This window comes from Heloderma suspectum, chromosome 4 (assembly GCF_057233095.1).
Source record: "Heloderma suspectum isolate Gila_16-S chromosome 4, 16-S_ref, whole genome shotgun sequence".
NCBI classification, from domain to species: domain Eukaryota; kingdom Metazoa; phylum Chordata; class Lepidosauria; order Squamata; family Helodermatidae; genus Heloderma; species Heloderma suspectum.
The window spans coordinates 305011572-305037823 of record NC_139461.1 but is presented as its reverse complement, the minus strand read 5'-3'; the positions used below and the strand labels follow the sequence as shown (position 1 = coordinate 305037823).

The 26252-nt window shown below is 47.9% G+C and overlaps 1 protein-coding gene across 1 annotated transcript in view; it reads left to right on the top strand.

Moving 5' to 3' along the window:
• NKAIN4 (sodium/potassium transporting ATPase interacting 4) overlaps window positions 1–26252 on the top strand; it is a 128048-nt gene that overhangs the window by 52160 nt on the left and 49636 nt on the right. The window contains exons 5-6 of the mRNA XM_084851695.1: window positions 495–575; window positions 19794–19991. Coding sequence (XP_084707821.1) covers window positions 495–575; window positions 19794–19991 — 279 coding nt within the window. The remainder of the gene's footprint in view (window positions 1–494; window positions 576–19793; window positions 19992–26252) is intronic.

Here is a 26252-nt window from a genome sequence, read left to right as displayed (position 1 = left end):
AAATTAAGACTTAGGGGAGGCATTTCCTTCTAGAATGTGAAGCGGGGGTGGAGGGAATCTTCAAAAATCAGGAAAGCACCAGATGCCGTTGGGGGGAAGGGGGTGAGGTCAGGGGAAGGGGGTTGACTTCTGGAGACTGAGACCCTGTGGGCCGGAGGCTCAACACCCCTAGCTTAATGGCACAACTGGCCAGTGGAGGCTGGTGCTTCCAATGTCAGTGGGACGGTGCATCCGCTCCAGGTTTCTGTCAAAACAAGTCAGAACTCTCACAGAGCTATCCAGGCTGCTTTGTGAAGCACCATGGATAACTATTTAGAGTTCTGACTAGTTCTGACTGAAACCTGGAGTGGATTCACCACCCCAATGACATTAGATGCCACCAGCCTCCACTGCAGCTGGCCCTATCAAAGAACTTTCATCTGTTCCCTCTGCAGTTCTGCAACTTCACCCTCTACCCTTTTTCTTTCTGTCCTTTGGCCCTCCCCCTTTCCCAGTATGCCATCTGGACAGCCATCTGGGTCACCTGGAACATCTTCATCATCTGCTTTTATTTGGAGGTTGGCGGCCTTTCGAAGGTGAGTGAGGCTGAAGTCTGAACCAGTGCTACGCCGAAAATTTCTCCCACTTTTTTCCCCCGACCATTCTCATTCCATTTGATAGAAGAGAAATTGCTTTCGAAAAGAAATTCAAAAGAGGAAAAATGTCAGAGAAATTCTCATGGGTTGGGTTTGAGGTTCTTGTACCATTTTTCTTAGGAGGTGGCTGAGGAGTGTGCATGAGTGTCCTGTCTGTTATCATACAATAATCTCTGTGGCAGCCTGTAGCCTCCTCGGCTTCCCGCACTTCTTCATGAGGAAGACGTCATGAGGCAATTCCTTTTTCAGTTTTGAAAGTGCAGGTGGCCTGGGAGGCTGCAGAGCAATGGAAAGATGTGTGACAGAGAGGGAAAACACACACACAGCACCCTCGGCCGCCTCTCAGTGATCAGGGAAGCTCAAAAATACCACCAAACGAAATTCAAAATTCTGCCTCAGAAGAATGGGAGCCTTAACACAGTTGATGCTGTTGCCAGCTACAGAAGCAGTACAATAAACCAAAAGCCCTTAGGAAAAAAGAAAGAACCTTTGCTACAATCCCTGCCGATAGTGAGTCCTCTCTGTGAGAAGCTGCTGGAGAATTTCTCCTCCCCTCGAAGACATTCGGTGAAATTGTCTCCCCAATTTCTCTGCCCACGTATTATAGCCTGGAGAAGTTTGAGAGACTATTTGTGCATAGCTGTAGTCTGAACAGCCGGCCAGAGAGAAACAAAGGGTAGTGCTGGCGGAGAGCAAGTACACTGTGCCGGGGGAGGACACAGAGGGAACCCACCAAATGACATTGCAGGACAAAATGCTGCCCGCACACTTTGAGATTAAGGATAGAGAGAAGAGGGGGGCAAAGGGGATTAAATTACTCTTCCATAAACTGAATCCAATTCAGTGCTTTAATGCCTCTCCCAAAAAGGCTATCAGTCATTGCAGGCTTCTAGCATGAATTGGGTGGATAATTAATTTCTTAGACTCTTTCATCATAAATGCATCAGTGTTATTTGGGTTCTTGTTGCTGCCAATATGGTCTCTCTCTCTTGCGCTCTCCCCCCCCCCCCCGCTTAAGCTCTCCAATACCTGATAAAATGTCAGATTTGGAGGGGAAAACCCTATTTGCCCTCAAAATGCATTGTAAAACATCCCCCACCCCCACCCCCAAATGGCTCACATTTAAGGCAAATTTGGCCTGCAATTAGTTTTGCACATTTTCATCTATGATTCCAACACTTCCATTTTGTTGCTTGATGTGTGTCAAATGCGACTTCAGAGTAGTTAGAAGTGCATTTGTTTTCAGTACTGAAATGTATCTGTTTGGAATAAAAGTGGTATGAATCTGTTGAATGTATGTCCTTGGACATGTAAACATTTCCTGAGTTAGATCTACACACACCTAAACCCAAAGGCCTCAAGAACTCTTTTGGAAGCAAGGAACATTGCTTGCAATAGCCTCTGAAGTATTACATGAATATCTGGGAACTTCTTTTATAGAGTGAAGTCAGACAGCTGCAAATTCATCTCCACAATATTGATCTTACATACAGAGGCAGATCTACATGTAAAACAAACCTGTTTCATACCACTGACATTGTCATGCTTTCCTCAAAGAATGTTGGGAATTGTAGTTTATTGAAGGTATTGGATACTTTCCAATAAAGAAGGTTACTTCCCACATGCTCCACAGTACGAACTTCAGTTCCCAGAGTTTCGTGGGAGGATACCTGCTAAAGAAAGTTAAGCCTGCAGCACTAATATGCTTTGATGGGGTCCTCATTCTTTGGGGCTTTATAAAGGAATGCCTGAACATTCCACATTTGAGAAGAAAATGACTCAGCATTTTATAAAAATAGTACAGACAATATAAAACTGTCTAAGCAATTGTAGGTTTGGCTGGGGTGTTGGAATGAGATAGTGTGGTGTAGTGGTTAAAGTGTTGGATTGGGACTTGGGAAATCTAGCTTCTAGTCCCATCCCCCTGCATCCCCCCCCCCCACAAGCCAAGAAGCTCACTAGGTGACTTTAGCCCAGTTACTGACTCTCAGCCTAACCTGCCTCGAAAGGTTATTGTGAGGATAAAATGGAGAACAGAAGGACCATGTACGCCACTTTGGGTTATTTGTAAGAAGAAAAAAGACAGGATGTAAACATAATAAATAAATGTCAAATCCGAAGCAAGGATAGGCAACCTGGTGCCCTCCAGATGTTTTGGACTACAGTTCCCACAGCCCCTGACCATTGGCCATGTTGGCTGGGGCTTATGAATGCTGTAGTCCAAAATTTCTGAAAGGTGCCAGATTGCCTATCACTAGTCAAATGGACATCATAGGCACTGGCCAGTTGGTGGCCAGGACACGCACATGGACAAATATAGTTGATATCAGGAGCTGGGGGAGGTAGAATTGCAGTTACCCCAAGCATTGATGTACACATATGAACTTGCTAAAATTCAGAAATAGCCAGATTTCAGCAGGGGATTTGGAGGCAGAATTCTGGGGAAGAGCTCTCTTGAATCCAGAAGGAGTCTGGAAAACCTTCCCCTTCTTTAGGCCTTTACTGGGTTTAGTCTGACTAGGCAGCTGGCGAACTCTCTGCCCCAAGGCTGGAGAGAAAATGCACCCACCCACCCACCCTGCCCCAGTCTTGTGCTGTGAGTTTGTATAGGGAAAATTATCATATTTTCCTGTCTTCCTCTCTGATCTCCTGGGAGCTAGATGTTTAAGGGGAACGTACATAGCACTCTTCTCCCCACCCCCACCCCCACGCAATCCCTACACTTAATTTCTGACAAAACAGCTTGGCTGATCTGTCTGTGTCAGCAGCTGGTTAATTTATAGTGACAAAACATAAGTGCAGTGAGGTAGAAAGGATCGAGTTAGTTAACTTGGCAGCTGGTGTTAATGGCTGCCCTTTTCAGTTCAGGCAGGTGATAATTCAGGTGGAGAGAAAGGCGGGGTTGCAGGTGGACTTCAGCCTGTTTTAACTGGTTTTATAAATGCCTCCTCAGGGCATGGGGGAGTAAACCTCCATAATTGCTTTATTGGGAAGAGTCATCCTCAAATTTTCTTCACAGTGGCCGGGACAGAGATTTGAGTTGTTGTTGTTTTCCCTCTCATGGGTCAGGAATTAAAGAAGTTCTGGGGCTCATGAAACCCTAACCCTCCCCACCTTGTCAAACATTGAATCTGCCTACACTGAATGCACGGAGGAAGACAGCAGGATCACTCCCCTGACCGTTGCAATTTCGGACATTCTTATGGGCAGAGGCTTAGCTGGCTGCACAGAAGGCAGTGGTGGGACCAGTGTATGTGCATGTTAGGCCTGGGGCATAGCTTGTAACAGGCTGCCACAGAGTCTGTCTGAGTCTAAGGACACAAGTAAAGTGATGGTCAAATAGGCCAGGGGCAAGAGGCACGTTTGTGCATAGCCTGGAGGTCAGGCAACAGGAGACTGGCTGAAGGTCAAACACCACATTGCAGAGACCAGACTGCATTGTTCCTCAATGAAACCAGTTGCTCAGACTGCCAGTTCAGCCTAGAAGGGAAGGGCTTTATAGAGCCTGGTGCCCCTCTATTGGTTCAGGAAGTCAGCTGACCATCTTCAGGCTGTGGGGGTCAGCTGACAGCACTTAGAATCATAGAATAGTAGGGCTGGAAGGGGCCTACAAGGTCATCGAGTCCAACCCCCTGCTCAATGCAGGAATCCAGGTCAGAGCATCCCTGACAGGTGGCTGTCCAGCCTTGTCTTGAATGCCTCCAGTGTGGGAGAGCCCACTACCTCCCTGGGGAATTGGTTCCATTGTCGCATTGCTCTCACGGTCAGGATGTTTCTCCTGATGTTCAGCCGGAATCTGGCTTCCTGTAGCTTGAGCCCATAGTTCCATGTCCTGCACTTTGGGATGATCTAGAAGAGATCCTGGCCTTCCTCTCTGTGATAACCTTTCAAGTACTTGAACAGCGCTATCATATCTCCCCTCAGTCTTCTCTTCTCAAGGCTAAATATGCCCAGTTCTTTCAGTCTCTCCTCATAGGGCTTTGTTTCCAGTCCCCTGATCATCTTCACTGCCCTCCTCTGAACCCTCTCCAGTTTGTCTGCATCCTTCTTAAAGTGTGGTGCCCAGAACTGGACACAGTACTCCAGATGAGGCCTAACCAGTGCTGAGTAGAGGGGAACTAGTGCTTCCCTTGGGCTCACACCATGGCCTAGGCAGTACCCTTGCCTTATCCAACCTGGTCTGACTGGCTGGTTGAAGGCCCAGAGCACTGATGATGCAGGAGGTACCAAAAGGTGGCCATTGGAGGCCCAAATCAATCCCCACCCTCAGCGCCTGGCAACACATCAGCTCTTTTGGGGGTTTAGGGCTGGGAGAAGGTGCTAATGAAAATACAACAGAAAAGGAAACATGTCAAGGTACTTTATTAGGCCCAGTATTTGGACAAGATACTCTGTCAGGGGCTTTGTGTTCTTTGGCAAAGAAATAACATTGCATCAGGAAACACAGAACACCCTGACTGCTCCTGACAAAGAATCCTCAGTCAAAATGGGTTGGGCCTAATAAAGTACAGAAGTTCGGTTGAATGCCAGGGTGTGTGCATAGGCCTTTTCAGAGGTTCAGCCAAATGACTGTGGTGGAATCCACAGGTACCATTAAGAAAAACAAAAGTCAGAAGGGTGAACCCTAGGAAAATGTAATTTATTTACAAAAACACTCAAGGTTTTATAATTACAATTAATGGGTTTCAAGTATGGCAACACTTTGTCAGAGGCAAGCGTAACGTCCTTTCTCCTGAATGAGGAGTTCCCATAGAAGACCCCCTCCCCCATGCATTGAAAGAATGTGTGTGTGAGGGGGGGGGGGATACATACATCAATAGAGGGTGGCCATGTGTCCTTTTTTTATAGAGGACAGTCCTCTCTTTGAAGGGCTGCCAGAGGACTGTGCTTTATTTTGAAGATGTTCTCTCTTTGAACAGCTGTCCAGTCCAAGTCTGGTTTAAAGATAAAGAACTATCAGAAGGAAGGGCTCAGAGGCCTTGAAGGTGCCGATCAACAGTACCTGCACAGCAGACTGAGCAAGGCAGACAGGTCACCTGGTCACAGACTTCCACCCCATGATGAGATGGACTGTATTTTTTATTTAAGTTATAATAACTATTTGTAAATTTGCATCTTACATATAAATTGTATGCAGATAGGTGTCCTCTTGCCCTCTTTTTTAGTCATGCATGCCCTCCTTTTTTGGCATTTCACAAGTGGCCACCATAGAGCCTTCCAGCATACTCCAGCCATGTGGATGGCAGGGGTGTGGCCACCAGACACATTGGTGGTAGTGGATGTCACTAGCCCACACAGTTTCATGGCCACCCAACACATTCTTTCAGTGGTGGTGGGGTGAGGGGGTCACCTGGTCCTTCTGTCTTTGGGGAATGCTCTCCCAAAGTCAAAGCAACTTCTCATTCAGGAGATGGGAACTACTCTGACCACTTCTCAAAAAGTGAAGTGCCAAAAAAAAGAAGTCAAAAGTTGGCACTGATTTGCACAAAATTTGTAAATGCTAATCTATATGTATAGATGGGGTGGCCCATCCATGTAGACAAAGTAGGCAGTTGCCTAGGACGCCAAGTTAAGTGGGTTGCCAAATTTGAGGAAAAATACAAATGTAAAAATACTAATGAAATAATGAAGATGTCATTATTTCATATTTTATCTGACCTCAGAAGCATTGGTTGGACAGTCGGACGGATGGAAAAACTGAATAATTATGACACTGTTTAAATAAAGGTGCTTAAAAAATATTAAACAGAAAATAGGGGTAAAATGTTTCCCAGTTTACCAAAAACCTCAGCCTAGATCTGCCCTTGGGGTTTGGGGTTGCGGGCACCGATTGCGTGGTTCACCTAGGGCTCCAGTTGCTGGCAGCTAGGCCTGCCTCTGTGTATAGATGCAAATTTAGACATCATTATTATAATTTAAACAGGAATACAGTACATCTCACCATAGTGTAGAAGGCTGTGACTTGTGTGCCTTCCTGTTCAATCTGCTGTCCAGGTGCTAACTGTTGATTGCTCCCCTGCACCCCTTAACCATAATGCGGGGAGACTCACTTTTACCGACAGGGCTCTGCTGTTGTCACAACATTTGTGTCTAATCAGAGCCTTCACTGTGGTTTAATTATATGAATGTTTCCTGGTGTAGAGAATAGACACATTGTGTTCAAGCACCAGGTTCCTTTGGGGAAGAGCTGGGCAGAGCTCTCTAGTGTCCTTTAATCCAGCCTCCCTTATTATCCCATAGCAACATCACCCCCCCCCCCCAGCAAGCCCTACCTCCTATAATCCAGTGGCAAAAACACATGCGACTGCCTTCAAGTGTTCACGGTGCTGTCAGTATGCACAATACAGAGAACTTTAAGCAACAATAAAAGCAATTCCCTTGCCAGCTCGGCAAGACACAGCCGCTCAGCACATGCCGCCAGGAGATAAAAAATGACAGTCTCCACTTTTAGGTTGATAATAAATTTTCTTGCCTTAAAACATGCAAAATTATTCCGCCATCAAGCTCTCCCGGGGCTTGGCTCACTGGACTTAATTCGTTTGGAGGGCTATTACCATGGCTTTCTCTGATAACTAATGGAAGGGAAGAAAGCGGCAAGCGAGTGCAGAAGTCCAGCTGTCTCGGGTGCTCTGACCTACCCAAAAAAGGAAAAAAAAAAAGCATAGCAGTTCAGGGTGGTGGAGGGAATGTACTGCCTTATATATTGACTTAAGGTGTGCATGTCTGGCAGAAACACAAGGCGTCCAACCTGATTAATCTTGTAGCAGTCTAAAAGATATATATTCTCAGTTTGTTGGTTGACTGTGCATGTGTACATGTACACACATACACACACACACACAGAGACAAGCACACAGAGTGGTGTAGTGAAGCCAGGGCTCCCGAATGCAGCCACAATACTTTTTGAGTAGCAGGGACGATGGTGTCATCTTCCACCCACATGGGAATTCCCTGTTCCTTCTGAGCTTAGCTGCAAATCCTCACAATAGCTGGGTTGGGGGAGAATTAATTTCATTTCCTTTTGTAATATCTTGTTCCCGGTTGTAATGCAAAGTATGTTGGGGCGTCTTGGTCTTGAATGGGCAGTTAAGACTCATTAGCTTTCCCCAAAACTTGCTCCTGGTGGAAATGAAAACTGCTAGAACTGGTTTGTTGCTATGAATCACACAGCTGCCTCCATTTTTGGACTGTCCTTGGGGGCGTGGCTATGGGGACAGTCATGCTAAACACCTGTGCGTCAAAATGTACCACTGTACCACTGTGTGTGTGTGTGTGTGTGTGTGTGTGTAAACACACACGTGCACACGCACAAATAAAGAAACCTACATGGGCACCTTTTACCTCAGCATCCAAGATGTAGAGGCCAGAACCAATGGGTAAAAAGTTGTAAATACGTAAATATTTACGTAGCCTATCACGGCTAAAGCAGGGACACAAATGGCGTCCACTACATCAGACGCCATTTGTGGACGGAGACCGGTAGCAGACGGAAGTCTGGCTGTGGATGGGCCCGGCCAGCGGCTCCGTGGACTTGCTGCAGAGTGGAGCTGGCTGGGGAGGATTCCGGGGGGAGGGACGGATCGCCTCCCCCACAGCAGACACCCCAACTGGATGGGTGAGTGGGGTTCGTACACCCCTAGCCGCAAATGTATGACACAAAGGGTATTGGGGGCGGGGAGCAGCTGAGTTGTCCTGGGGGCATGGCCACACTTGTGGCTTCATCACACGGAGCTTTTATCCTGCAATTGAGATTGCTCCTTCATGAAAGTTTGTGGGCTCTTTACAGGACACCGTGATCATCCGAGGTGTCCCCTAAACTAAATGCCCTTTGTTCCATTTTTAAATAGATGGCAGATAATGTGCTATCAAATTACCCCTTTGTGTTCCGCTTCAGTTCCCTCTGTGAAAAGAGGAAAAGCAGCAAGAAGAGGAAGATCAATGAAAGATGATGGAAGACTCGGATACGGGGAGAAGGTGGGGGGAAAGGGAGAGGGGAAAAGATCCTGCATTTAAAACGGAATGGAAGCAGAAAGCCTGATTTTGAATGTGGGATTTTAGGCTGGTGTAGAAATGCCCTTGCCCTGAAAAACCACCTTGAGCATTTTAAAGGAAGGGGAGGGTAATATAACCACCACCACAACCACTAGCAACATATTCATGTTTGAACATGCACAGGTGGGACAGTGCAACATCATCACATAGGACAGAAAAAGTCCACCTGAAAAATTGTTTGCAAAAGTAGGCAACCCCCCCCCCCCACATCTACCCTGCCTGACTGGAAATCCAAGCACAAAGAAGAGACCAGGTGTTTCAGACAGGAAGGGTCCCAGATCCTGCAATCCAGATTTCACCCTGCAGTTGAGAAGGCATCCTAGCCACCATTTTTGCTTGTGTTTTCCATTTTTTTCAGCCTGAGACCTAATAAGAAAGGAGGCAGCCATAAACCTTCAGCAGAGACATATCAAGATGGGAGAGGAGGGGAATGGATGTATGAATCTCAATTGCTTATCCCTCAGCATGAAAGGGCTAGTTAGTGCTCAGAAACAGATTAAAATATAGCCATTGCTGAACTAAATCCATGTTATCCTTTGAGCAGGATTGGAAAACCAACACAAAGATCTGTAGACCATTTCCAAAGGGGTAGCCATGTTGTTAGTCTGTTGCAGCAGAAACAGCAAAGAATCTTGTAGCACCTTAAAGACTCACAAATGTATTATATCAGAAGCTTTTATGGACTAAGGAAGGATTAAGTGGTGTACTAGGGCTATTGATGTTGCGCTAGTGGAAGGTAACACTTGCACAATGTCAATAGCACTTGCTAGCAAGTGCTATTAACGTTGCACAGACATTAGTTTCCACAGCACAATGTCACTAGCACTAGCACGGGGACATTGCTGGATCCTTCTCCAAGAGCCCACTTTGTTAAAGGGGTGTGTGTGTGTGTGTTTGCAATTTGGAGACAATTTCCAGAGGGGCAGCTGCGTTATTAATCTGTTGCAGCAAAGTATCTTGTACCAAATTAAGGACTCACAAATGTATTATGACAGAAGCTTTTGTGGACTAGAGTCCACTTGATCAAAGGTGTGTATGTGTGCGTGCGTGCAGGGTATGGAAGCTGGAGAAATATGACAAGGATTCATATGAGTTCAGATTTCTATTAATCTGACTCGTGCATTCCTCACCGGAGCAACTTTTTCCAAGTCATGTAGATTCTTCAGACTTGTGGACCATTTTTTTTTTTTTTTTACTTTCTGGAACTGTATGCAAATTAAGTCATACAAAAATATGAAAAATACAAAGAAGAAAAAAACAAACATGGACCGAAAATGCACATTTTCTCTGATAGGCTGAAGTGCGAAAATGCTGATTGGGGGGGGGGAGGGATTTGCTCATTTGCACAAATATGAAGGTTCAGAAGTGCACATCTGCACAAGAGCACACTTTGCAATTTGAACACAAATTCAGAAAACTGAGAAAAATCTGATTCCGTCAGTTAGTGGGCAATGGAACGAAAGACCCCTGACAGTCTGTGAAACACAGATGGAACAGATTTAACAAAATCTGTACATCGCTGGTGCAGAGACATCTTTAATTTTTTGATACCGGGTCCAACTACAGGTTTCCCCAAGCAGAAAGCTTCCAGTTTGAACACTGTGGCTCACCACTGGGAGCTCAGGAGATCTCCCAGAGAAAGGCAGGTGCTGATTCAGCTTTTCCCTAAGTCATTCCAGGCCTGCTGTTTTACATCCGGATTTTAATGCATCTCCTTGGCAGTGAATCTGGCTGATTATAATGGAGCTCAGCATCAATCTGCGTGTTTAGAATTAGCAAGCTGTGTGGCCCTTCCTGTACTTTATGACCTTGGGCTCCTGGTAGAGGGTGGGGGCATGTCTGATTCTTCCCCATGTCCAAAGCTCCCTGCACATAGAAAGCTAGCATGGCAGGGAGAAGGCTGGGAAACAGGAAAACTAGCTTGGCAGAGGAAAACAGGATCCTGGACTAGATCCTGGAGTCCAGGTCTGATCTTACAGGGCTCTTGCTGTATTCTTAAGAATGGGTGGTTCAGATTGTACTGTGGAATTTGAGCACTCCCGGGGTGGGGAAGAAATTTGTTTAGATTGAATTTTAATACACACTTACCTAATTTCACACTTTCAAACCAATCTATGAACTTAATCACAGTTATCTATTGAGATGTGCACTTCTCTGAAGTTTGCAATGGAATTCTCCAGTCAAATAACGTGCCCCAAAATGCATATATTAGGGGAATGGGCAGACAGAAATGCATATATCTGTGAAAAAGGATGCTAAAAAAATGCAGTATATTAGGTAAAACGGCATACAAAATGTGTGCATTAGGAGAAATGTGGACATGAAATTTCATGCCAATTAAGAAATAATAATCTCAAAGTTTGGGACAAACTGAATTTAAGATTGGAAAACTAAGGAACTGAGACAACCCCAAATTGACAGATTGTTCTATCCCTGGTGCACTCCTATGTGGAATATTTCCCCCATTCGCTTCAATGGAGGGTTGTTCATTCATGCTGAAATCCCTGTACATGCATGTTCAGATCCGCTCCTTCCATTTAAACAAATGGTGAACCCTGTTTGCACGAGAGATCCCAGTGCTGATCAAAGCTCAGGTGGATCTCTGGATTAAGGATTTTGTGTCCACGTAAATTAAAAAGAGAGAGTGAAGGTGGGAAGATGGGAGCTTGAGGATGGTTCCCGTGGTCTCCTAGCTAATGCTGTGTTTATTGACAGAGGTCAATAAACTATTTGCCTTGAGTGCTTTCTCCTATTACCCTCTATCAGTGCAGGTGTCCTCAGGAGAGTTGCAGCCAAAGATGCCAGTCCCCCCCCCCCAAAAAAAAAGAACATTAATCTCAGGATATGGAGCAAAGAACCATCTCACAGTAGGGAGCTCTGTGTTATATTTCATGAAATTATGGGGTTCCAGGGACAGAAAGGTTTCAACAGTGGCAGAATGAATTAAAACGAATGGAAAGAAACCAGATGTCATGTATAAATGTATTTAAAATATTTCCACCCTTCCCCAACCTGGTGCCCTCCAGATGTCCTGGGCTGTCACAGTGGCCATGCTGGTTGGGTCTGAGCCACCATTTTAATTTCCAGCAATGCCCTGGAATGAAGGTACAGCAAGGAAATTAAAATGGCAGTTCAGCCTCAGCTAGTGTTGGAGGAGGCCCAGCTGAGGACACTCTACCATGGGCCCCCTCAAACCTGGAGCCAGCCCCATCCTAGTTTCAGCCTCAGGTTGCTGAATTCCATATCCAGTGGTCTGTATCCAATTCTGTATTGTGGTTGTGTGGTGTGATTGTTAAATGCACATAGCTTGCTGCTGAGCATAACTTAGAAATGGGAGTCCATGGTCTTCTTGGGTCAGTGGGCACCTTTGGAGTTTTGAGTGACCTTTGTGGCCATTCTCCTAAAATGGCTGCCATGGGAGGGGGTTGGCCATTCACAAAATGGCTGCCACAGTGGGTATGGCCAGTCACAAAGCACCCATTTCCTAGGAGGAAATCTGGTACAGCTAAAATAAAAGTAATTGGCCCCCAAACAAGTACAAGACAAATGAGGGATCTGAACTCCAAAACAAAAAACCCCACTCTTTCAAACCCACAGTTTTCTGGGCAAGCCGATGAAGCCCTGAGACAAGAAACTTGGCCAAGAGTGTTATGTGGTGCTCAGTGGCATGCTTGGAAATAAAGCTGGAGCTGGAAGCCAGCACTTCACTTTGCAGCATGTCAGCCTTCCAGGTTTTTTTTTTTTAATTAATTAGAAAAAGTCTAACATGATATAAAAATCAGGAGTGGCAGGGACCCTGGGAGGTGCAGAAATTTATCTGTGGGTACAGTGATACCCATGAATATGAACTTGAGCACGCTCCGGGAGAGAGCGCAGGACAGAAAGGCCTGGCGTGCTATGGTCCATGGGGTCACGAAGAGTCGGACACGACTGAACGACTGAACAACAACAACAACAACAGTGATACCCATGGTCACCACGGTGGAGCGTCTAGATGTAGAGCAAGAATGTCCCTTGCTTTGGCCTCTGTTGCAAGGCTTACATGAAATCTATGGTTTTTGCTTGGAAACACTTTTGGAGACGTCAACCTCTAAACTGATTAAGCTCCTACAATGATGCTGAGTATTAAGTTCCAGGCTTGGCTTGATTAATACAGCTACCTCTGCCAGTTGCAGGGGGACATCCATGAGTGGCATGAAGAAGAGGAGAGACAATTACATGAATGTAGCTTTATCTGCAATATAGAAATAATCTCATCAAGGTGCCTGCGGGGATGTAAGACTTATCCGTGGCCTGGAGTGAAAAGGTTTGATTTCTTTCAACAGCAGTGAGTTATGAGTTGTTAACTGTACATCATTACTCTAGTTAAGCTCCATATCCTTCTGTAAGCTGGGGAACGACAATGAGCTTTATAACGTCCTCTCCTCCTACCAGCTCCCTGCTTAGAAACAGTGGCAAGTGACTGAAAAGAGCAGAAAGTCTCTGTAGGTGACATTCAAGACACAGAACCTTTTCACACACCAGACAGTGGCCTGGGTCACACGTACTGCTAAGACAGGGATGGACAACATGCAGCCCATGAACCACCCAACCACCTCCACCATGGCCCCTGCTGCCTCTCATTTCTCCCAAAATTCAGCAAACCAAGGAAAAAACTGACTTTTTTTGCCACCACCGCAGCAAAGTGCAGCCCACCAGGAGAGAAAATTGGCCCCTGGACCATATCAAGTTGCCCACGCCTACACTAAGCCATGGTGTGGTTTGTTGAAATCTAGCTTGTCGTTGTGTCCAAATCCATCCCCATGAACAAACCATGGTTTGTCAACCAGCTATAAAACACAAATAGAGCCCATGGTTTATCGTTGGCCTACGAAGTCTGCCTTCTTTAAACCATGGCTTGTTGTGATGTTTGAACCTAGAATTGTGGCCTTATCCCTGGTTTGTTTGTGCTGCTGTCCTGAAACGGAGACTCTCAGCAAGAGCACCCTGCCTGAAAACAAAATCACTCTGAAGGTTGGTGAAATAGGCAGGGGAGAAACACACCAGAAATAGGAAAAACAAGCCACGGTTTGCTTGCTCATCTGCAGCACACGGAGGCCTATGCGCTCTGGCAGAGCCCACTGCTGCTGGTGCCCACCTTGCTGGGGCAACCACCATTCCCTTTGGGCAATGCCACCATGCCTGCCACCACTTGGGCCTGGGGACAGCCCTGGCCCCAACCCCAGCAGCGCTGTAGCCCCCTCCCCCTGGACGGGCTTATCCAGGGGCCACTGCAGGACATTAATACAATGACAGCCAACCAAGCCAAGCATTGCATTATGGAAGAGAAAACATGACAGCCATCTGGCAACAATTGGGGCTGAGCAATTGCAACAGCCTCGGTTGCATCGCTATGCTGCAGCGGCCACCAGGTAAGCCCTTTTGGAGGGACAGGGAGACTTGTGGTTCCCGTACCACTGGCACCAGGGCCATTGTCCATGCTGACGAGGCCAAAGCGGTGCCAGGTGCTGGTGGCAATGCCGGGGTGTGTGCGATGGTGGTGAGGGTCCAGTGGTTCTGAGCAGAGCCTGATCAGCAGGGCCAGCATCAAGGGTAGATGTGGTCAGGCACCTGCCGAGGGCCCATACCCCAGCAGGGCCCTGCTGACAATGTCCCCAGGACTTCCTCTTCCTCATCACCATCGCAACCTGCTTGTTCACCTGCTTCTTGCTCTGGCGGGGGTGAGAAGGAGGAGCAGTAGATGCCACGGCCTCCCTGCTCCCTGGCTGTCTGCCTGTCAAGCAAGCAAGCGGCAGCAACAAGGAGAAAGAGGAGGAGGGATAGCAGCTGGTGACAATGGCACTGAGGTGGGAGGGGGTCCATTGAGGGTAGGGATGGCGGAGAATTCCCCGGAGTCTGTGGCAGAATGAACCACTCCCCTCCTCCACCCTGCGAAATTCTCCCCGGACGGACCCTACCTGCCGCCGGTCGGTCCGGGTCCATCTGCTGCTGTCCACTGCCCTGGTCTGCAGACGCAAATGCCGTCTGGCGTAGCGGACGCTATGTGCGTCCCTGCTCTTTGCCGTGATAGGCTACGTAAATATTTACATAGCCTATCATGGCTAAAACAGGGACGCAAATGGCGTCCGCTACACCAGACGGCATTTGCGTCCGCAGACTGGGGCAGCGGATGGAAGTCCGGCTGCGGACGGGCCCGGCCGGTGGCTCCGCGGACTTGCCGCAGAGCGGAGCCGGCTGGGGAGGATTCTGGGGGGAGGGACGGATCGCCTCCCCCCCCTGCGGATGCCCCGAACCGGAACAGTGAGTGGGGTTCGTACACCCCTAATTGAGGGTGTTTTGCCCAAAGGCCCTCATAAACCTGGAGCCGGTGCTGCTGGAGAGCACTATGCCGAGGGCTCACTCACCCTGCCTGGCCATGTCAGTGTCACCATGGCATCCAGTGGAGGCTGGTGGCTCTGATGTCAGTGGGGCACAGAAGCAGCCTGGAGAGCTCCTTCAGAGTTCTGACTGGTTCTGACTGAAACCTGGAGCAGATTCACCGGCCCACTGACATTGGAGCCACCAGCCTCCACTGATCGTATCTGACCTGAGCTCTATTGGTTTGCTGATGGAGGAAAGGACTCAGCAGCGCCATCGGGCATCTGCCAAGACACATGTTTTATTTGTCTGTCTGTCTGTTTAATATCCTGCCTTTCCCCCAGGAACGGCGCATTGCTGACCCCCAGAGTCCCTGACCCTGCTTCCCAGTAACAGCCAGTATGGTGTAGTGGTTAGAGTGTTGGAATGGGAGATCCAGGTTCTGCTCCCTACTTGGCCATGCAGCTCACTGGGTGACTTTGGGCCATTCTTTGACTTTCAGCCTAACCTACCGCACAAGGTTGTTGTAGGGATAAAGCGGAGAGGAGGAGGAGGAAGAGATTCGTGTACTGCACCTCAGGCTCCTTGGAGGAAAAGGCAGGAAATAAATGTAAATAAGACCCGTCCCGTGCTATTGCTGCCTGCTCACCTGCTCTGTCTCTCTCTGAGGCAGACAGCAAGGACTAGAACTAGAAGGAGAAGCCACCTCCGCTCGCCTTGGACCACGAAGCGGGGCAAGAGGGCAAGTTCTTGGCAGGGCACCAGCTGTGCCAGTGTGGGGGGGAGGGGGCTGTTGCTCTGTGTGCTGTGCAGCTTGCCCTGCACCCCCGGCCAAGCTAACTTGCTGTCCTCAGGTGTGGTGCAGGATGCTGTCCCAAAGTAAGATGCAACCACCTCTCCAAGCAGCTTCCGCATGTGGAAAGGGGGAAGGGCGGAGAAGCCATGTTGTCCTTCAGACAGCAGCATGTCTCAAGCCAGCCCTGTTTTTGCCCCACCCCATCACATGTAGGGCTCAATGCATCCCCGGCTTTGTTCCTCTACCTCCACCACCCTCTCCCACCCAAAGGTCTTCTGCGCCCTCGAACAACTCCACCCTTTCTCCCTTGCTGCCCCTTATAGCTGGAACTCCTTCCAAGGATACCCATGGCTGAATCTACACATAGCAGTTGTACCATTATACCCATATACACATGACACTAATGGGCACCAATAGTTATGATAACGGTATGATAACAGCACAACTGCTACGTGTAGATTCAGCCATGAGTATCCTGGGAAGGAGTTCCAGCCATAAGCCATGTCACTCTGCCAGTCCCCCACTTCTCTCTCTTGCTTGCTTGCTTGCTTGCTCTCTCTCTCTCTCTCTCTCTCTCTCACACACACCCTCCTCAAAACACAACTTTTCCATGAAGCCTTTAGTCCTCATGGCCTGAGTGAAAGGAAGGGTAAGCATATGTAAGTGAAAACAGAACGGGCATTCTTCCCCTGTTTACCTTCACCTCCTTCAACCCCTTCTCCCCTTCATTGCTTCCCCCATGGTGAATTTTAGATTGGAAACTCCTCAGGGCAGAGACCTGTCTGTTATTGCTGCTGTTAGGCTGTAAACCACCATGCACACAAACAGCACTGTATAACAACAACATATATAAGAAACAACAGCAGCACCTCCTCTTCCTCTCTGATCCCTTGAGTACACACAGCGTTTCCTTGGATGCTTAAGAATCATACAAGCCATCCTTTAGCCCTCTTCTTCTTCCCCCACTGCCTGGGAGAATCTCTACACCAGCCTAAAATCATGCATTTAAAACGGGGCTTGCTGCTTCCATTTTAAATGCAGGATCACACCAATTCCTTTTTTCACCCGCTTCCTTTCCCCCCCCCCGTTTCCCCCCCCCCATTCTCCCCATATCTGAGTCTTCCATTATCTTTCATTGACCTCGCTCCTCTTCCTGCTGCTTTTCCTCTTTTCACAGAGGGAACTCAAGCTGAACGCAAGCAGGGTAATTTGATAGCTCATTATCTGCGATCTATTTAAAAATGGAACAAAGGGCATTTAGTGCGGGAGACGCCTTGGAGGTTCATGGCATCATCTACAAAGCCCGCAAACTTCCATGATTGAGTGATCTCAATAGCAGGATAAAAGCTCCGTGTGAAGGAGCCCAAAGAGACTTCTTGCTCCAGAAAACTGCAAGTTCAGGATGAATACCTTTTACACCTGGCAGGGAGCTTACAGGGTGACCTGGGAACTGGAGCTGGGTCACAGGATTGCTTTTCCGTAGTAGAGAGAATTGCATTATTATTAGGAATGGCATGTCATTTCTACTCTGTGCAAACTCCTGAACTGTCTCTTCTGTGTTCCCAAAGCACCATGCCCCCAAACGGCACAATTTAGAGTCTTGAAACGACAAGACTGAGGGAAGCAAATGCATAACTGAGGAGGCGAGTGGGGAAATAGTTGCTAGGGAATCAAGCCTCATCTGGGCTGCAGAGAGCGAGAGCGAGCGAGAGAGAGAGATGATTTGGAATTCGGGGCGGGGGGGGGTACATTAAGCAGCTATTGATCACGCCAAGGGTCAGTTTCTTGGAGTAATTTGACCCAAGAGGTTAATTGTGACGGAGGTCAATAGAAAACCGAAATACACAATGCATCAGAATACCAAAGGGAATTGAGGGGAGAATTTATGGGGGATATTTAGTGCTCAGGGCACAGAAGAAATTAAATTGGATGGTTAGGAACATCTTTCGTATAACTCCACTTCTGATTCTTCAGCCCTCATGAGTAGTTAGTTATGCCAGGAGTGGGGGGGGGGGAGAGAGAGAGACGGTACTGCTATGCTGGCAGAATGGCCATTCTATTCTATGCCAGTGCGGTGTAGTGGTTAGAGTGTTGGCCTGGGACTGGGGAGATCCGGGTTCTAGTCCCCATTTGGACATGTGGCTCACTAAGTGGCTTTGGGCCAGTCACTGACTCTCAGCCTCACCTGCCTCACAGGGTTGCCATGAGCATAACATGGAGAGGAGGAGGAGAACGTGAGCCGCCTTGGGGTTCTTGCAAGAGGAGAAAAGGGGGGATTTAAATGTAATCAGTACATGCACACATACATACATACATCAGTACATGCACACATACATACTAACTGTGCCTGGCAGAGGTGGGGGAAACACACATCCCTGAAAATCCCCAAACAGCATAAAAAATAGCAGACATGCCCCAGTGACCCCAGAAACAGCACCAAAGTTCACCAATCAGGGACTGTGTTAGTAGCAATGACATCTGGATGCTGCCCACACCTGGAGGGAGCCAATGAACTCATGATGACTGGAAACCCCAAGTGTTCCCCCGCATCACGACACAGGCACAACATGCAAACCAGTGGCGCAGTGCCTCCAGTCCATCAGCCCCAGTAACTCTGGCAGCAATGTCCAGATTTGCATACTGCAAATCTGCAGGCATTCCTCCAGGCAGGGGTTTGAATCCCCTTGAGCTCCATTGTTTTGAAGCACAATACACACAGGGGAGGAAGGAGAGCCCATGTGACACAGTGCCCACATAGCTCCAGGGGCAAGGTGCCCATGGAGAGCACGCACAGCCCTTCTGGGACAAGGGTTCGAGACCCACCGGGAGAGGAAAAGACTCTTTTGCCCAGAAGAGAGAGGGAGGGGTTAGGAAACCCAAGAAGGGGAGACACAAGCAAACTGACAACAGCACCCTCCAGGGGCTCAATGCATGGGAGGCGGCTGGAAACAGGAGATGGGAGTTCGAGCCCCAGCAGGGGCAAGGGGCAGATATGGCCTCACTCGCTTTTTTCATGCCTGGCCAAAACAATCATGTCAGGGTATGTATGTGTACATACATCCAAGGGACAGAGTTATACACCTCCCCACTGCTGTGGGGCAGCCCCACCTCAGAGGAATGGAGTGGACAGACCCCTCCCTCAGGGGGCAATAGGGGTGCAACAGGGCAGGAGCTGTGCCTAGGGGTGCCAGTGAGCATGGCTTCACGCAGATGGGGCAGGCATAATATGTCCAACGCGGACAGCTGTGTCAGTTTGCTTGAAGGCCTGCCTCCATGACACCATTGCATCAATCTCATCCGTTCTCAAAGCTAAGCAGGGTCAGCCCTGGTTAGTACCTGGATGGAAGACCGCCTGGGAATCAGGCTTCCTGCACTGAGCAGGGGGTTGGACCTGATGGTCTTGCAGGCCCCTTCCAACCCTATGATTCCATGGTTCTATAAGGCTGTGTCAAACTAAGGGCTATTCCAAGTGGTACGAAGCCGGGTCCATTCTCGTGTGCGCATGCGCGCATGCACATACGTGGCATGTACCTCTGTCCCTTTGCCTGCTAATCTCCCCTGTCTTCAAACTGTATGGACTGTGAAGCTGTGTGCTGGCTAGGGATGACAACCCTAGTGACTGAAGAAGCAGACTTCAACCACATGGACACATTTCAATTAATAAAAATTGATTAATGCCATTTGAAAGCAAAACAACCCTGAAGTGGACACCCCTAGAGCCTCCTTAGTATGCATGCCAAGTTTAAGGTGACAAGGTTTCAGTCTTGGCACTATGGCACCGATGGACAGATGAACCATGAGCAACAGCCTCTTCTTTTATCACAGGAGTTCTGTACTGAACTAGAAAGACTAAAGCCCATGCTAAACTCTTTAGTTATATTAGCCTTCTGTTTTTTTTAAAAAAATATATATTACTTATCATGTTGTGTTTCTGCCCCGCCTTCCCTCTCCAGGACAGTGAGCTCTTGACCTTCAACATTTCCAGACACCAGTCATGGTGGAGTGAAAATGGTCCCGGCTGCGTACGGAAGGAGACCCCTATGGTTGGCCTCAAGGGCTTGGACAGCCATTCCTATGTCTCTGTGATTGGCTGTGCTTTGGAGTACCGCTACATCGAAGTCATGCACAGTGCGTTGCAGATTCTAGTGGCGGTGAGTATGATCTGCCCGCACCTTCAAGTCTAAATGATGAGGTATTTGGTATAAAGTGGAACAAAATGGACCCCAGCTCTGAAAATGGGCCAGTTTCAGCCATTCAAAATAGTCACATTAAGATTCTAGAATGTCTAAGAACGCAATCCTATGCATGTTTAGATAGAAAAAAGTCCTGCAACTCCCAGCATTCCCCAGCCAGCTATTCTGGCTGGGGAATGCTGGGAGTTGCAGGACTTTTTTCTGTCTAAACATGCATAGGATTGCATCCTAAAAGACATTTTTGAATTCAGATTCCTAATGCATTCAGCCACATGTCTGTTTGTTTATTGCATTTCTCTACCATCTTTCTGAAACCAACCAAGGCAGCTTACAAAAATTTCAAGAAGTAAACATAGCAAAGAAAACATAGTAAAACATTAAAAACAACCTAAAAACTATAAAAACCGTAACAATGTAAAGACCCAAGTTAAAAATATGTGTTTTGACCCCTTTCCTGAACGCAGAGCGGGTGGGACCAGTTGCAACTCCAAAGGAAGTGCATTTCAGAGTTTGGGAGCAGTACTGGAGACAGCATGTTCATTGCATATGTACAGTTCTTTCTCGTGTGCAAAGGTTGCATTTCACCCCAGGCACCAATATCTTGTGAGCCAGTCCTGATGCTGCCAATTCCCCATCTCCCACTGTCATGTTTTGCTTAGTGTTCCTGTGCTTAATGGGGTTTGTTAGTGTTCACATAATATTAATGCTACTTGCTTCAGTCAAATAGTATCTGTGTGCAGCAGCCAGGGCTGAGCCTTTCTAAATCCTGCAGATCCTTGGTCCATCTATTATAATTATTATTATTATTATTATTATTATTATTAAATTTATTAATCGCCCATCTGGCTGGTCACCCAGCCACTCTGGGCGATGTACAACATACAATAAAAACAGTTTAAAACAATAAAATTCTGCAATAAAAACATTTTCTAAAATACCCTAACCCACCCCAAATGCCTGCTTGAACAACAATGTTTTTAATGCACGACGGAAGCTCATTATAGAGGGGGCATGACGGAGTTCCCTAGGGAGGGAGTTCCACAGAGTGGGGGCCACCACAGAAAAGGCCCCCTCCCTCGTCCCCACCAGTCTAGCTGTCCTGGCTGATGGGACAGAGAGAAGGCCATCCGAGGCTGATCTTGTTAAGCGGCCTGTCTGGTGCTGCTGGAGGCGCTCCTTAAGATAGGCTGGGCCGGAACCATATAGGGTTTTAAAGGTCAAAACCAACACCTTGAATTTGGCCCGGAAAACAACTGGTAACCAGTGCAACTCCTTCAGCACTGGAGTGATGTGATCTCGCCGGCGGCTGCCTTTAATCAGGCGAGCCGCCGCGTTCTGTACCAGCTGCAGTTTCCGAACCGTCTTCAAGGGTAACCCCACGTAGAGCGCATTACAGTAGTCTAAACGAGAGGAGACCAGGGCATGTACTACCGATGGGAGCAGATGGTCGGGAAGGAAGGGGCGCAGCCGCCGTATCAGATGGAGTTGATACAGCACTGTCCGGCTCACAGCTGACACCTGAGCCTCCATGGACAGCTGGGAGTCCAAAATGACCCCCAGGCTGCGGACCTGGTCTTTCAAGGGTAGCCGTATCCCATTCAACACCAGGTCAACACCCCCAGCCTCCTCTTGTCTCCCACCAAAAGTACCTCAGTCTTGTCAGGGTTCAGCTTCAGCTTATTCCTCCCCATCCAGCCACTCACCGTCTCCAGACATTTGGACAGGGATTCTACGGCCAACCTTGGTGAAGATTTAAACGAGAGGTAGAGCTGTGTGTCATCCGCATATTGATGACACTGCACCCCAAACCTCCTGATGATAGCCCCCAGCGGCTTCACATAGATGTTAAATAGCATCGGGGAGAGGATGGAACCCTGTGGCACCCCACAAGTAAGTGGCCACGGGTCCGAAACCTCCTCTCCCAGTGCTACCCTCTGATACCTGCCAGAGAGGAAGGACCGGAACCACCGCAATACGGTGTCCCCAAAGCCCAACCCCTCCAGGCGGTCCAGGAGGATACCGTGGTCAACAGTATCGAAAGCCGCTGAGAGGTCGAGGAGAACAAGGAAGGAGCATTCACCCCTATCCAGAGCCCTCCTCATATCATCTACCAAGGTGACCAAGGTCGTTTCTGTCCCATGCCCAGGCCTGAAGCCCGACTGAAATGGGTCTAGATAATCAGTTTCTTCCAAGTGTGCCTTCAACTGCACCGCCACCACCTGCTCAATCACCTTGCCCAAAAATGGCAGATTTGAGACTGGGCGAAAGTTGTTCAAAACTTGAGGATATAAGGAGGGCTTCTTTAAGAGCGGTCTTATCACTGCCTCCTTGAGGGCTGATGGCATCACTCCCTCCTCAAGGGAGGCGTTCACCAGTGCCTTGATCCCCTCACCCAGTCTCTCTCTGCAGCTCATAATGAGCCAAGATGGGCAAGGATCAAGTAAGCAGGTGGTCAGCCGTACTGATGAAAGCACCTTGTCCACTTCATCAGGAGGAAGAAGCTGGAACCGATCCCACAAAACCGGTTTGCCACAGGCCGCCTCTTCAGATCTAGCTGTCAGAGTACTGTTAGAGCAATACGACAATGGAACCAATTACCTAGGGAGGCGGTGGGCTCCCCCACACTGGAGGCGTGCAAGATGAGGCTGGAGTCTAGGGATGGACGAAAGTCCCTTACCTGATCCCGCAGCTTGCTTCGCGGTGGGGGGGAGGCGCTCCATCCCTCCCCCCGAAATTCTGGGTGGGGGGGAGGCGCCCCATCCCTCCCCGCCGAAATTCTGGCCGGGGGGAGGTGCCCCGTTCCTCTGGCCGAAATTCTGGCCGGGGCGGAGGCGCCCCGTCCCTCCGGCCACAAATCCTGCTGTCCTGCCGGGACGCAAATGGCGGCGGCTGTGGCCGCCGCCATTTGCGTCCCTGCAGTCAGCCGTGATAGGCTACGTAAATGTTTACGTAGCCTATCACGGCTGACTTTGGAAAAAAAAAAAAGCGCGTACGCAAATGGCGGTGCCCATGGGCGCCGCCATTTGCGTTCCTTATTTGGGCACATGTAGTCTACGTAAACATTTACGTAGACTACGGCAAAAATAAGGGCAACGCTATTTGCGTCGCCCTTATTTTCGCCGTAGTCTGCGTAAATGTTTACGTAGACTACATGTGCCCGAATAAGGAACGCAAATGGTGGCACCCATGGGCGCCGCCATTTGCGTACGCGCTTCCCCCCCCCCAAAGTCAGCCGTGATAGGCTACGTAAACATTTACATAGCCTATCACGGTGTTTTTTGAAAATCTAGCCGTGATAGGCTACGTAAATCTTTACACAGCCTATCACGTTTGTTGTTGTTGTTGTTGTTTTACTTGGAAATGGCGGCGGCGGCAGCTGGTCAGAAGACCGGCCGCCGCCGCCGCACCGCTGCCAGCAGCCCCCGCCGCCAGGGACATTCGACAAAGTTAAGTCCCATTCCTGGGGGCGGCGGACCGTTTCTCCACCAATTTTGGGGGGCTGAATGCGTTGGCATTCGGCCTCCCGGAGATTTGTGGAGAAATTCTCTGACATCCCTAGGCTGGACAGCCATCTGTCAGGGATGTTTTGACTTGGATTCCTGCATTGAGCAGGGTGTTGGACTCGATGGTCTTATAGGCCCCTTCCAACCCTACTATTCTATGATTCTAGCTCAGTATTGTTGTCACTGACTGGCAGTTGCTCTCCAGGGTTTCACACAGGAGTTTTCCAGCACTACCTGGAGATGCTGGGGATCAAACCGGGGACCTTCTACATGCAAAGCATGAGCTCTGCCACAGAACCACAGTCCCTCCCCAGTAATGCTCACCAGTGGCTGGAGCTCAGAAAGGAGGGGCAATATAAAATTGGGAGAGGTGGAGGAATCAGTGAACTAGCTTCGGGTATGGCCTGAGTCCCACTGCCCTGAAACAAAGAACAGAAGAAGAGCCCTGCTGGATCAGACAAGGGTCCATCTAGTCCAGCATTCTGTTCACACAGTGTCCAACCAGCTGTCAACCAGGAACCCACAAGCAGGGCATGAGCGCAACAGCGGCAAAATGTTGTTGAAACTCAAAATTTAGCAAAACATTTATACATGCACATGTATGTTTGTGTATATATGAGATAAAAGTATACATTGAATTTAGCAGGTAGGACATTCATAGAAGGGAAGGAGATTTACAGGTTGTTTCTACAGCAGATAAATGGGATTCATTTGTTAAGTACTGGTACAGGTTTTGTGATGATACGAGACTGTAAAGAGTTTTATTTCTACAAAGACAATGTTAACTTTCTTTCTTTCTCTCTCTCTTTCTCTTCCTCCTCCTCCTTCTTCTGTATTTTTCCTTCCTTCCAATAACAAATATTCTGAGAATTTAGCAAGTGAATGCTGACCTTTTTTCTCTTTTATCAAGCATTAATATTCATGTCTGTGTGTATAAACTTGAATCTTCACTCTTACTGATGAAGGCAAAACAAATTAAGAATCAAATTGCTAAATTCAGTACTGTAACTTGGTACTGTTAACATGAGGGCTGAGATCCACAGCCTTTAGGCACACCCATGGGCTTGGGTGTTGCTGTTGTTTTATTTGTTCTGAACAGCAGACCTTCATGACATCTCACAGACTTCTTTCAAAATCCCCCTAGGTTTCAAAAGTGCTTTGCTATGCAGCAGTTGGGTGGGGAGAGAGGCTGCTTGGCCAAAAATCCTTCAACACACATAACTAATGGCATGGTTCTTTGGTTCCTGGCCCATCCCTGTAAATTATTTATATTTTTAAAAATAGGAAAATTGGATAAATTTGAAATTTTGAAAGCAAATTTCCACTTTCCCCTCCCTACACAAATTAATTTCAACCCCTACAAATAGCAACTCCCCTGTCCTGGGCATCACACTGAGATGTGCCTGTGATATTGAAAAATATCATTCATTTAAACTGAACCTCCCTCCCCCCAAAACAACAAAGGCTCAGGCTGATCTGTCAGAAGCATTTCCTGATGATAGGTATGATAGGTATGTTAAAACAAACAAACAAACAAAACCTTTAACCATGTATGTGACTGCAATTTAAATATTTATACATGAGTGTTGGGGAGATGAAGTTGGAGGAGGGGAGAGAATCCAATTAGGCAAAAGCTGTGTGTGTTTTCCCCAGGGATATAGTAATACACCCCATCAGAAAACAAAGCCCTTCTGACGCACCCCCTGCTTCCGTTCCTGCAGACGCTAGCAGTTTGCACAAAAGTCGCCATCAAATGTCACAGCGCCTATGTTTATCCATACCCTCAATTATTTATTTTTTTCATTAACATGCTGCAGTAATTGGCACTGCCTGGTAATTGATTGTTTCTCATTTGCTATGGAATTAACTGAAACAAATAGTCTATTGTCTTCATAAATGCTGTTGGGGAACATGCATTTCATAGCCTCTCAGTGCTGGTAGCAGGAATCTTTTAAATTTGCTTTGCTTTGTTTCGCCAGGATGGTTCATCTAATACTTAAGCAAAAACAAAAAAACAAAAAACAACTCTCTGTGAGCAGACCTAAGTCTCCCCAGGTACACACCTGCATGGACAGGTGATCATAGCTGTAGCAAGCAGGTATCCTGTATCATGGACACACCTTTTTTAGCCACCATGATAAATTCACCACCAAATCTGTGGTTGTGTGGATCACATATTTTGATTGTCTTTCTGGTTGAGATGTCTGGCATGCTGAAAAATATATAGGGTTCATTCGTACACAGCAGGGCTGGAGTCCATTCCAGAGAAGCTTTCAGGGGCCACATTTTCGGACCCATAAAATGAGGAACAGTGTGGACTGTCCCTTATTTTGTGGAGAGGTGGTAGTGGGGCTGGGGGGAGAGAAGAGAAATGTATGGTTGTAGAAAGAGCCTAACTTGGTGTTTCCAATCTCGGAGTGGGTCTCCACTGGACGTAAGGTCTGCCAATACTAGCATTGATAGAGCTCCACTAGTTCCCTGTTTGGCATAATTCAGAGTGTGGTCTTTGAAAGCCTAAGTTGTCTTGGCTCAGTTTATTTCAGGGAGCACTTTCTCCCATATCATCTTCTACCCTCTTGGTACATTAAGATCTTTCCATGAGGCTCTAGGATACAGTTTCATCAGATGCCTGATTGATGTCTAAAAAAAGCAGAGAATGGGCATCCAAATGGCAAATGTGGGTATCGTACATAACTTGATGTACATTGGGGCAAAA